At 38.1% G+C, this 14,142-nt stretch overlaps 1 protein-coding gene across 1 annotated transcript in view; it reads left to right on the top strand.

Moving 5' to 3' along the window:
* Positions 1–3,167: 3,167 nt before the first annotated feature.
* rnf126 (ring finger protein 126) overlaps positions 3,168–14,142 on the top strand; it is a 48,207-nt gene continuing 37,232 nt past the window's right edge. The window contains exon 1 of the mRNA XM_031897955.1: positions 3,168–3,220. Coding sequence (XP_031753815.1) covers positions 3,183–3,220 — 38 coding nt within the window. The 5' untranslated portion in view covers positions 3,168–3,182. The remainder of the gene's footprint in view (positions 3,221–14,142) is intronic.

Below are 14,142 nucleotides of genomic sequence, written 5' to 3'. Positions count from 1 at the left end.
TCTGTCTGTCTGGGAATGTGTCTGTCTGACTTTCTCAGCTCAGTTATGTTAGAAGATTTCTGTAACTTTATGTACTTGTCTGTAGTGTGTGAGTTTGTGTGTGTCCTCCTCAGTTGCTTGGTGGTCTTGTGAAATTCTTCCTCTATGTCTGCTTCTTGAGTCATAAACTCCAAGGGCTTGTAGTGCGAACTGCGTCTGTTTTTGGCTCATTCTTTCAGCATGTGGATCCTGCTTTTCTGAGCAAGTATATAGTTTCCTTGTTACACATATGTTCCTTGCTATGTGTGTTTGTCAGTGTGCCAGTCTTTGCACGTTTTACTGCAGAATGCAGATTTAGTTCCTGGTATTTTTGGATTTATTTCTACAAAGTACTGTCTGCCTTTTTTGTAAATGCTCTGTCTGTCACCCCATCTACAGTATGTCTGCACACCAGTGTTGCATGTGGCTACGGCTGAATTGTATTTTATATGCACAATATCTGTCCATATTTAGCAGCATCGGTTTCTGTCACCTTGAAATCCAAACCTTGTGTGCCTGTCTGCTACCTTCTTCATGCAGTTTTAGGATGATAAGGTCAGTTAGTAACAACACAGATGTAGCAGACAGCACACGAAGGAATCATTTGCTGATTCATTTTAGAGTTTTAAAACAATACAAGACTTAACTTTTTAGCAAACAAATCCTTCATAAAAAAATCAACAAACAATATATGTTGTTTGCATCATGTTTTTCCTCTGGGGACCCTGATTATGGTTGGGAATCACCTTTAAGATCCAATAATTAGTTTAGAATTAATCATGCACTTTGTTTTTAATTACTATTGTTTATTGTAACAGGAAATATTACAATATTAAACAGGGTTATCAAGACCCACCCTAAACTGCAAGGGGACTCTTTTATGGGTCCAAAACCACAGATTGACAATCCCATAAATTAGCAGCACCCTAAAGTTACTAATTAGAGGATATAGTTTTAATTTTAAAAACAAAATATAATAAATATTTATAGGTGGACAATGAAAATGTAATCAACGGAATTATATAAAGATTAACATTTCAGAGTTAGAAAAAAAGGGCTTTAAAAAAGGGCTTTTGATGAATAACAGTATATAGTGTGAATATGCATCTACATAGATACAGATACAAATTGACTATTATATTACTTATTCTCTAACTGGTAGATTCTGTTGTGGAACTTGCTTGAAGCAGAATGACGGAAGTGTTCAAACTGCCAAGTGATAGAAATAAGTGCAGATGCCAGAAAGAAGTGACAGTATCACTCTGTGTCCTTGTAATGCAGCAATGTAAATGTTGAACTCCAGTCACAGCTCTTTGTTCCAGATTGTGTTATGATGTTGCTAAATGACAATTTCTTCTAGGTTTTTGCCAGGAATTAGGTGAAGTAAAACTGATGTATTAAACACATAGCATGGATATTCCCCTGGTTTTAGTTGATCCATAAAAAAGAAAAAAATCTAAAGCTGTCTTTAATTTGAAGGGTAAAGTATTCCTTAAAAGGGTACACAGAGAAGTCCCTGGATTAATATGTTGAAAATATTAAAATCTGTTTATATATTGTAACTGCCAGTACAACCTTGAAACCTTTTCAGGGAAGGTAATCCATAATAGCACTGTTCTTGTATGAAAACAGGAGTTTTAGAAGTAGGTGGCATTTAATTTATATTTATGTTACAATATATAGTAAACAGAGTTTATTGTATGGTCCTATGATATATACTCTTGTAAAAACACACTGTGCCCAAGTGGCCTGTCTTTATATATGAAATCTTACACTTTCTTCTTTAATTTACTCACCCATTCGTCTCTGGAATTGCTCAAATTCCATAATGTGTATTGGAGACTATTGGAGAAGTGTACTGCGTATTGTAAATGAGACAAGTACTTTATATGTAGATAGAATTATACAGCTTAGCCACTCCCACTCTTTTAACTACTATGAAAAAAATATAAATTATTCATTATAACAAAGACTCCATTAGCAAACAGTCATAGATAATTGAGTAAAATATTTTTTATGGTACCTTGAATGTTCATAGTATTGCTAAGATAGAGGTAAAGTTTAAAATATAAAACTTTTTAGGAGGCATCACTGTCAGAGCAAGATATCAGGTAGGCGAGAGGGAAAAGTGGGGACCTACTGTAACTGCTCTAAAATAATATAAGAGATTATTATCTTGAGATTTGTATTTTAGTGCAATAGTTTATTTATAAAGCTTTAAGATTTTCTGTAGCCTAGCAAAGAATTTTAAGGAAACAATGTTACAAATATGTTAAAAGACTGTATGCTCTTAACATTTTACATAAGAAATCTAGGACCCCATTAAATAATCAACAATTTAGCCCTCTCTATTCTGATACTACAAAAGGTATAGGTACTTATGGCCCAGCCTTCATTGGTCCAACTAAAACAGCTTTAAGCTGGTAACATTCCACAGCTTGTTCTAAAAGCTGGCTAATTTTTGGCCAAACTAGGTAGTAATGTTCAAGTAATTATCACTCAGGCTGGAGAAATGGACAGTGATCAGCAACAGATAAAGTGGAAAATCCCTTGCAGTAATAACTTTGCAGTTTGTGGAAAAGCGTCACTTGTGCAATAATTTTTTCCCTTTAAAAATGGATCCTGTGGGGGCCTGTACAGAACAATTGGTTAAGTGCAACATTAATTTTTTAGCCCTCCAAACTGATATTTGACCAGGCCCAATAAGGTTAGGGGTAGATAGCATATTTACCCCAAACACAGGCCAATAAATGGAAGTCTCATGTGTTCCTAGCTGACAGCCAGTATTGCCAGCTGTATTCTAACTGTGCTGGTTCTCACCACTAGAATGGAATTTGCCTGGAACCTGCTATTTGGGGAGGAGACCATGATCTAGCATTACTGCTTGCATTGTTTGGTACTTATGTAACCTAACAGACTGTAATTATTTTATACCATTGCTAGTATTTTTTATTTACCGTATATACTCGAGTATAAGCCGAGTTTTTCAGCACCAACACACAACCCCCCACCCGGACTAAGCACTGAGGAGGAGGAGGAGGACGCGCGCATACCACCCGCCACCCACGCTGTGGAAGTTTGTTCAGCAAACATTCGCTCTGCACTCGTGCCCGGCGCCGCCGCGCACACACGTCGCGCCTTGTGCATGTGTGACAAGTGTGCGGATGGAGCAGTTCCGCAGGTCGCGACTACATGAAAGCAGGTATTTATATGTTAATCACGTCTTGAATCAACGTTCATCCAGCACGGATCATTGCTTGTCTGAGAAACTAGAATTACATACACCAGAGCAAGTATATAAAGGCCAGGATATCTGTGCCAAAGGGACAGTTTTGGCCCTGACTCTGCAATATAATAATAAAGTTGTGTGTGTGTTTGCACAGAAGTTCTGCCTTGCTTTATGGCGGGGATTCTAGGACCAGAGCAAGTATCTAAAGGACAGGATTTCTGTGCCAAAGGGACAGTTTTAGCCCTGACTCTGCAGTTTCTCCCAATATAATAATAAAGTGTGTGTGTTTTCACAGCAGCTCTGCAAGTATTTAAAGAACAGGATTTCTGTGCCAGTAAAGTTCACATGCCCAAACGGAATTTCGCTCGTCATTGCTTTCCTTTTAAAAATAGCCCTTTACTGCACCGTCATAATTCTCCGGCCGTCCGACATTCTTACCGCATTCCAAAAAAAATGCAACTGCTCTTAGGGCAATTTTGTACCCCGGGCACCCAGTCACTTTGGCTGGCACGGGTGTATGTGGCCTTTAACCCCGCGAGCCTTCCCTACCCTAGTCATTATGTAAGGGGGGAAATCAGAGTAAAGCACTTCTCTTGCAAGAAGAAGCAGATCCTTCCTCCCAGCATTTTTCCCATCTGCCCCGCACACAATAAGGGAGCCATGGAAGCCACGGGGGCGGCGTGCTCCCAAAGTAATGGATGTCTAGGCTTATACTCGAGTCAATAAGTTTTTCCAGTTTTCTTAGGTAAAATTAAGTATCTCGGGTTATATTCGGATCGGCTTATACTCGAGTATATATGGTATTCTTTGAGTATGTTCTCTACATTTCCAGAAAAGTACTACTGGTATGGTATCTATTATCCAATGCTAGGGACCTGGGTTCTTCTGGATAACTTCTAGATCTTTGCATAATTAGGATCAAGTACAAGGTACTGTTCAATAATTATAAAGAAAAAGGAAATCTTTTTTAAAAATTTTGAATTATTTGCTTACAATGGAGCCTATGGCAGATTGCCTGCCCTTAATTCTTTCTATATTAAATGGCAGTATTGCATTTCTGACATAAAAATCCCAATAGGATCTGCAGTTTTCCATGTGCAGTGTGCTTTCTTTAGATCTGTGGAACTAACCTATGTCTCATCATCTCTGTGGTATTATACAGTTTCCAAAAGTTGCTGGACCATAATTTTGACACTTTTACTAAACCAACCTTAAGTCTGAAAACTGCATAAAGTTAGTATGTCTTTAAAGATCCTCATTCATCCAGGTCATGATATACAGAATCTTGTAGCATCAAGTCTAAAACAACTGGATTTTTCTGAGTTTTCAAGAAAAATCCAGTTGTTTTAGACTTAATTTTACTAGATACTACATAAAGTTAGGCTTAGCCAAGACTGATGTGGTGTCAATATACGTATATCAGTTGAACTGTAGATCAGAAAACTGAATCTAATCAATACCTTTAGGGGCTTATGACATTGCTGGCCTTCAGGTGATACACAGCTCCACAGTTACCTAACAACAGAAGATTAGTAATCTTTAAAATTCTAGATTGGCACTCTTTTAGATTGCAAGCGATATTCTTTTTGCCTAAGCTTAGTAACTGTTATTTTGTTATTTGTACGTCTATAATTGTCTTCATTTATTGCTTTTTATGCACTCTAAAACTGTGAAATTCTACAGAAGTAATGCTTATAATAATTTTTCCAAATATAAGGAGGAAACCAGAACCACCTTGGTGGACATAGCCAAGAGTATCTGACTTTTAAGCATGGTCACACAGATTTTTGCAGGTTTCTTATTGGTAGCTAACTTGCATTTTTTTGTGCTTTGGCAGAAATTGCATGCAACCCCATTCGGTTGCAGTTTTCACAATGCCTGGAAGTCACAATGGAACTAATGAAAGTAAAAACATTTACCAACAAAATATATCACCTGAGATTTGTTACAAAAACCTCCCCCATTGTGTCACTGCCCTGCATTTCTAGGGGATGTGATTTTTGAAAGGTAAAGATGCTTTTCAGTCAGTTGTCTTTATTATGCAAATAAAGATATGAAAGGGGATGTGATTCTTGGTGCAAAATGGTGGTTATCACTGTTTCAGCACACTTTAAAATACTGACAATATACCAAGCATCACCCCCCCCCACCTCAAAAAACATCCTATTTAGAGATTAATTTTCAATATGTAAATCCAGTTAGAAATCTTTGCTGTTTCTGAATAGATTAAAAGAGCAGTAATACAGACACTCTTCTTAACTCTTGTAATTAGGGATGCACCGAACCCAGTTTTTCGTATTTGGTGAATAAACCCTCGAATCCATTGTAAGGGATTCGGCCAAATATCGAACCGAATCTGAATTAACATGTCTGAACGGCGAAAAATTGTGTGCACGCGGTGACATTTAACCCTTCCAAATCCTGATAAGCATAAGCTAATTAAGATTCGGTTCGGCCAGGACCGTGGATTCGGCTGAATCCGAACCCTGCCGAAAAAGGCAGAATACCGAACCGAATCCTGGATTCGGTGCATCCCTACTTGTAATACCCCCTTTAATATGTTAATAGGATGATACCATGGCTTTTTGTGTTTTAAGGTTATTCATTTTACTGAATTTGTTTTTCTCTCTTTCCTTCTAAAGTTTATTCTTTTGCCTGTCTCCTGCATCTCTTGTGGTTTTTCATTTTTACCATTGTATTAATGATATAGACTGTAGCATCCTGATAATAATGTATTCATTAATTTAATCAATATTCCAATTATTTTGGTTCTTTATGTTTAAACATGATTTCACTGAAGCAGAAATCTTGTTACATGTTTTAGTTCCCTAAACAATCCCCACCCATTCGGTTTAAAGCCTAGTTTACACAGTACATGTTAATTACTTTGGACAAACTTTTTTAAAATACAGAATAACAGAAAGTGCAAGATATAACTTACCACTAGTGTTAATAAAAAGTCCCAATATAAAGTATAAAATTGGGTCAAGAATGACCACCAATATGTCTTTTTACTTGAGGAACTGCACTCGGGCCAACAAAAAAGATGTGTTATGATAAAATATAACATAAAATATAACAGTTTCTCTGCCAGATGCACTCTCCGCTAACTAGCAAGCTGATTCCCTAAGTAAAATTTACCCTCTTGGAAATGAAACAAACTAAAATGTGCAATATGTTGCTAGCATAAAAAGAATAAACTATGACATAACTGAAATGAATTTTATAGTGTATTTTTCCTTGTGTTCAATAACAAAAAGCCAGTTTCTGGTTTATTCATAAGAATATTATTCAAGATATAAACTTGACATCTCAAAAAAACTAAGTTTTGCCCTTTATACAAATCACTTGGATGTCCCCCAGTCGCAAAAACTAATTTTATTGCCAAAATTAAATTCAGGCAAGCATTAAATGTTAGCCCTATTTCAGCTATTTACGTAAGCAAGTAAGGAGCATATGTTCTAGCTTAGGGCTGTACGGCACATCAGAGCCCCAAGTGGATTAAAGAGTGCCAGCTCCTATTCAAATGTCTATTTTTGTGGGATTTATAGCCTTCTAGATTTTTTGTGAAAGAAAAATAGCTTACAGCAACAAAGTTGGACTGTGTTGTATTAAGTAAAACCTCTTTTAATCATCATAAACAATTCTAACAGAGGAAAAATGCCTTTCTTAAAACTTTGTTACAGTCTTTGTGTTCCAATACAGAAACCCCCGCTCTTCCCTTTATAGTCACAAATTCTGCTGATTGTTCTAATCAACTCTAATTTTCTTCCTCTTGAATTTGTTATAAAATTTCACAACTGAATGCAGCATTTACAATTATGGTGGAACGTTAGGAAGAAATGTTTGGGTAAAATGATGAATTGCAGTCATTTTTGGTCATGCAAGTAATTTTTGGTCATGTTTGGTCCTTGCAAGGTAGGTAATTAGAGGGGGTTATCTGTGCACTGATAATCTAATTTTCGACCTCGCAAACATGGAGTAACTTCAGTTTCCATGTGTGCCTTGTTTACCTCAAGAAACAATAGGCAAAAGTATGTTTAGCACAAGCCCTAGTCATTGAATGTTGAACAAAGAGCATTCTTCCTATTTAGAATTGGGAGAAGCAAGTATAGTGCATTAAGTTTTCTATGTCGGCATTCCAAAAAACAAATTAGAAGATAGTAAAAGAGATGGGAGAAGCAGGTAACTGATGCAGAAATGAAGCAGCATGGGTAAAGAGCCATTATAGCCTAATATTTTCCTACAGAACTCTACATATTTACCTGTGTTGGCATAGATTTATAAGGGCTCATTTGCATCATTGCAAGGCTACACTTGGCTGCAATGACACTGGAATTGTAGGAAACTTAAACTTAGCACACTACATGTAAATGAGCCATATGCGTTGCAGTATTTCATTGTCTGAATGGGCAAAAGTACCATTTGCCCATGGTTCATTAAGAAGTGGAAAGTGTTAGTCCATTCAACTGCAATAGGTTTTGATGAAGCATCCTGGAGAAATTATTTGATATTTTTATACTGAAATGCATATTTATGAAACACTCATCCATGGTCACATAGTGAGTTTTTTTCCCCAGGTGAGTTTTTGACAAAAATAAAAAGTTGCCACCTAAAATCTAATTTTTATTTTTGTCAAAAGCCTACTCATAAAAAAACTTAGTTTTTTGATTAGTGTCATTCCACCAGAGTAATCGAGTGCAGACGGAGTTCAGGAAATCATTGTTTTTATGCAATGACCACTGACAGGTACGTTTCATAAACATGCATGGTACTTTTCCTGTATAGTAGGATTAGTATGGTGGGGACAGAACTTCTACAAATGTGCTGGTTTTAGGTTGAGGGTACCCGTTGAGGGCCACCAGCTGGCCATATTTATATACTTTTCGGTACAACCACAGCTTGCAGCAGCAATTCCATAGGCCAGAAGACCCAATGCAGTATAGATTAAATATATAAAAAAATTAAATGTTATTACAAATATAATGAAACAATTAACTAGCAACCAAAGTGGGTTAAAAAAGGAAGCACTGGTGATTCCTTACAAAATAACAATATTTAGCCTGCAAATACAATCAGTACATCAGTATCTGCAGATAAATGTCATTAAACACCATAAAAAGAGGGATATTGAGGATATTTATTATAGTGTGTAAGCCAACATCACCAGTTATGCTGTTCAAATCTTATTGCTGATTGCTTTTACACACTATAATAAATAGACCCCAGTATCTTCAGCGTACCGAAATTTACCCAAAATAAAATCAAAACCTCACTAAAATCGCAAAAGTGAACTAGGCTGCTGGGGAAAAAGAATGAGAGAATGGCAGATGTGGGTTTAAATGAAAGAAATTGCTTATGGGGAAAGGAGACAGAGAAGAAAATGGCACATAGGAAGGGGAAGAATAAATGGACCCATTGGCACGCGAAAGGGGGGTTGTAGGTTATTAGAATTGCATAAAACTAAAAAAGGAAATAATTGGCCATAGATTCAGTGGGTAGGTGTGGGATTGGCACATGGGGTGGTTGAAAAAAAGAAGATACAATGATACCTGGCTGAGTGGAACAGAGTGACATATTTTGGGATAAAAGAATGACATTTGTGAAGCAGAAGGAAATATCTGCATATAGGCAAGACAGTGCACTGTAGGAGAAAAAGTAATGGTAGTTGGAAATGGGGTGTAAAAGGAGAAAATGGCACACAGGAAAAATAAAAATGATATGGGATTTGGAAAGAAGGGGCAAAGGTAAGAGAATGGCATACTAGGAAAAAGGGAACATTGGGAAAGAAAATAAATGTCATATCAAAAAGTAAAAGGGGAACAAGAAAGACAATAACCAACAATAGAAGGAAGTGGGGCAGTGATCAGCTGCTAAGGGAGAAGCAGAAGGTATAAATGAAAAATTAGAAAAGTTGCATAACTATTAAAAAGTACAGCAGGTGGCTATAACTTAAGTGGACATGTGAAAAGGTAGTCATAGTATGTAGGCTAGTAGGAAGTAAACATGGAAGATTATTATTGTGTGCATCCTGGGATCCTACCAGTGTGTTACAGTCTATGGTCCAAGATTATGTTGCTTTCTCACAGCAACATAAAAAAAAAAAATTACAGTCTTTCTGTTGCGCAAATAGCTGACCATAAAATCTGTCTCTTAAATCTAGTACCAGCTGTATGGAACCTCTTCTAACAATATTACCAAGTTTTTATATTACTGTGCATCCTTTCTATTGGTCCAAGGGTCATTTAAAGTGATGTTTCAGATAGCCCTGGGCAAGTGCTTGCATCAAACTGTACTGTCTCTAAACCATTTTATTCACAGTGGATTAAAAATGCTCCTCAGAAATGTTGGCTGTTTGCAAGAAAAAAAATTTCTTCCTGATAACAGTGGATAATCTCCCACACATATCTCTTTACGTCTGCCAAAAAACACATCAGGGAGAGACCTGTTGAACAGATGTGTCCGGTTTGTGTCATTCCCCTTCATTCCAAGTAGAATCTGCCTAGAGATTTATAGCACTGTATGTAATGAACACTTGCAGGTGGAGAGGAGGCTGTTACTGGTAAGAACCCTTATTAAGGCTGATATGGGAGTGGATCTAAAAGTATATTTGTTTCTCTTGTTTACATACACATTTTAATGCCTTTGCAGACCAGTTTTTTAACTGTAGCCTTAATTTAATGATTTCTTAGACGGCACAGGGTTTCTGTGGGTCTCTTTCAAATCCGTTGTGGCCCAAGTGAATTTCTCTATGGTCAATACCTGCAGCTGAAACTTTTTTTTTCTTCTGCATTAAAGTATGAATACAGAAAGTATTGTATTTGTATGTAATTTGTAAATGAAAGGAAAAATATTGCATTTTTTGTTTATCTCTCCAGTGAAGGAAAATTCCTTGTACAGTACTAGTAAATTGATCCCACTTTGCCAGTTGAATCTAAAGCAGGAAAGGTAAGAAGGAGTATTCATAGGGGAGGATGGCAACTGCATCCTAAGATAAAAGAAGACAAGCATGCAGATGTTCACATAAGGGGGCCGATTGACTAAAGTGTGTTAAAAATTTTATCGCGTCTAAATTTTCGCGACTTATCGCACGATTCACTATTAGCACACTTGCGCTAATTTACGCGCGATACTGCATGCAATATTTTTGTCGCGGTAAATAACGTGCGCAGTATTTTTCGCATGCACGCTAATTATCGCAAGTGCTAATTGTCGCAACATTACGCACGCGCCAATCGGCAGCATAAAACTGGCGACATTTTGCCCTGGGAGAGCACAGAAGTGCTAGAGAGGTGCTGTATAAATGTTTATTTGCAAAAAAAAACCCAAATAAACAATAAAAATATAAGTAAGAAAAAAAAAGAAGTGCTAGAGATAATAAAATAGGGGGGGGCATTTAAGAATATTTAGCAAAATACATAGGGGTCCGTTTGCTAAAGTGGCTTAAATTAAGTGGGAGATTTTAGACACAGAATAAATGGCAAATATGTTATGGGCACTTTATTAAACGGGAACAAATATAATATTGCAATTATTCTGGCAACAAAACATTTGATTGGCAGTTAGAAAATACGCTACGTACTAATTAATGCAAGTTTTACTATTCAGCAAAATGGGCTAAAGACAAAATTGTTGGCAGAATATTTGCAAAAATGTAACCCATATAGCATATTGATGCTGTTACTGATAAATGTAAGAGTGTAGGAGAAACTACATGAAAGTATAGCATACCATATCAAGGAAGGAAAAATAATTAACCAGTTCAAAAGTAGAAAAATAAAAACTTTTATTTTAACAATAAAAAATTTTAAAAGAGAAAAAACTAGGAAAGATAAAACTTAGGGCTTGCTGCCCTTGAGTTCTGTAATGTCCCTCCGCATCTGGGCCATTTCCCCCCGGTGCTGGGCCAACTCGGCCTTGATGTTATCCAGGTCCTCCTGCATTGACTGGCGTGATGGTCCCTCGTCGGCAGGAGAACCTGGTGCCCAGCGCTTCACCTGGGGTGAGTCTGGGGCCTGGGGGGAGGAATGAAGGGGGGGAGTGTCCGGGGCCTCGGGGGCCTCTTCCGCCTCTGGGGCCTGGCCGGGTGCTGGGGCCTCTTCCGCCTCTGGGGCCTGGCCGGGTGCTGGGGCCTGGCCAGGTGTGGGGCCTCGGGGGCCTCTGGAGCCTGGTGGGCCTGGGGATGAGGCGCCAGCTGAAGTTCTGTGAGATAGTATTGCAAGATGTTATTTTGTGTAATATATTATACATATATATATATATACATTCATACACCATCATAAATAACGGGGCCCCTCACAACAAAATTTTTTGGGCTCCCACGCCCCCAATGGCCCCTCCCCTTGTGAACCCTCACATTAATACAAAGGACACACAGACATTGTTAGCCAGGGCCCCCTAAAACATTCGTGGCCCTTCCCCAAATGACTCTACTATGGGCCGCTCCCTGCTGCTTCCCCCCTGCTTTAAACTTATTTATATGTATTTGAAAATAGATGTGTATATATATATATATATACAATACGAAGTGCTGGGAAGCTGCACACCATAAGGAACAATAATATCTGGGTGCCTGTGGCAAACAAAATCTAGACAGGCATGGGGTGACGACACACACAGGATTTTCACAAGGAGTCACGAAGATGTGAAATAATATTCAGAGGTTTATTGTGACCAACGTTTCAGTTCCTCACTGGCATTATGGTTGAACGTGATGGACGTATGTCTTTTTTTAACCCAACTTACTATGTTACTTTCGTCATCCCTAACATTTCTTACATTTGTACTTTTAGTTCAAATTACTTGCTAAATCTTTTACTGAACGTATACTGTAAAAGCATAATAAAGTACAATAATTACCTTCCGCAATTTCAGCCACCAGATCTTAACGCATGTGGTCACGCGAAAATTAACGCATGCGATATGGCGACAACGCACACGATAATACTATGGTGAATCGCGCGCTAATTATCGCGTCTATTTTAACGCAAAAAAGCGTGCGATAAAATTTATCGCACTTTAGTGAATCAGCCCTATGGTCTGCTATGATTGTAAATCTATTTAGTAGCATTTCCCCAACCCATATACTGTATAATGAAAGGCACTATAAGTTTGACCAGATGCAGTAACCAATAGTAACCAAGATATTTTTTTTCCAAGTTATCTTTATTGTTTTTTATATCATCTTTAAAAACAACAACAAAACTCCTTCAGAACAATAACAAAGAAAATTTGTTGTTACGGATGGATTCAAATAGGAGGAGTTAATTAGAACAAGGCATATTCAAGCAGGTTACCTGACATTGCAGTAGTAAAGGGTGCCTCAAATAGATTACTGTGAAATGACAACTAAATAACAAATTCAATAAACGAATTTTCACCCAATTTATAATGTGTGCTGTCGTGATTGGGGGGGGGGAGAGGGAGAAAAAAAGGGGAGGGGGCTGGCAAGTTAAGTTGATTATAGATTTACGATGCTTTGAACTAATAGTGAGGAAAAATGTTATATTATCCCTGTGGACCGGGGGCAGCCTCTACTCATATAGGTTAGTTGATATAAAGGGACGGAGTTGTTGACCAGTTCTATCCATTGTCTTTTTTTGGTAAGATGTTCTGATTTCCACCTATCTCTTGGCCTGGATAAAGAGGAAGCACACCTGTAGTGGGGACAATATTTTCTACTTGGCTGAGTAAGAGTAAAGTTGGGTCCAAGGGCACATTTTGGACATCAGGGATGCTAGGGTACACAACATAATGATATAATGACCCTCGGGGTCTGTGATTAGTTTGGTTAGCATAAATGCACAGTTTCTGGAAACAGGAACGGATACTCCTCTGCATAAGTGGAATAGGTAGAGTGGTATAATGTGTCTAGCCAGGGTTTGTGCAATGATCATAACTTGTTGCCATCTAGATGTGTCTCTTGGAGAAAAGTTATATGTGGTTTTGTTTTTCATAAAACTTTAAGAAAAATAGACCTTTCTTTGAGACTTTGATTGCAAACTTCCAAAAACTGTAAAAAAAAATTGTGCCGAATGTTTGGATAATCCAGTTTTCTACAAACAGTTTAACATGTTTGCCGTCAGCAGATATTGTTCCACCATAGGCAGTTTTCTAAGTCATCTGATTTGGCTTGTAGGGCTGCAATTTTATGAGTGCGCTCATCTAATGTGCTTTGGAAGGGTTGTGTTCTGTCCTCTAGGTCTGATATGCGTCTTTCAGTATCACGTGCATTACAATCCAGTTTTAATTTGTCTCGTTTATTGAGTACAGTGGCATGGTTAGAACCCAGGGGCTGGCTGCATTATCTCCCCTTTTTTTGGTTCAGGGGGATGAACAAGAGGGTGGGGGGCTGTAGATAGAAGCCTGTTCTGTATCTGCTGCAGGGGCCTGTTATGCCGTGGAAGGCGAGTCGGTAAGCCTGCTTCCTTATTCTTTCCTATTCCTTGTCAAGTGTGGTACGGGGAGAGCAGGAGATGGTGTGGATACTTGGTGGTGGAGTCAGGAGGGTTGATTAGGGTGCAATCAGGGTAACGCTCTGGAGGTAATGCAAATACAATTGAAGGAGTGATCACAAATCTTAGGGGCACATTTACTAACCCACGAACGGGCCGAATGCGTCCGATTGCGTTTTTTTCGTAATGATCAGTAATTTTGTGATTTTTTCGGCGTCTTTACGATTTTTGCGTAAAAACGCAAGTTTTTCAGCGTCTTTACGATTTTTGCGTAAAAACGCGAGTTTTTCGGCGTCTTTACGATTTTAGCGTAAAAACGCAAGTTTTTCGTAGCCATTACGAAAGTTGCGCAAAGTCGCGATTTTTTCGTAGCGTTAAAACTTGCGCGAAACGTCGCGCCTTTTAAGTTTTAGCGCTACGAAAAAGGCGCGACTTTGCGCG

The sequence above is a fragment of the Xenopus tropicalis genome, chromosome 1 (genome assembly GCF_000004195.4).
Source record: "Xenopus tropicalis strain Nigerian chromosome 1, UCB_Xtro_10.0, whole genome shotgun sequence".
Classification (NCBI taxonomy): domain Eukaryota; kingdom Metazoa; phylum Chordata; class Amphibia; order Anura; family Pipidae; genus Xenopus; species Xenopus tropicalis.
The sequence above is the reverse complement of the archived record's forward strand: the minus strand, read 5'-3'. Positions and strand labels throughout refer to the sequence as shown.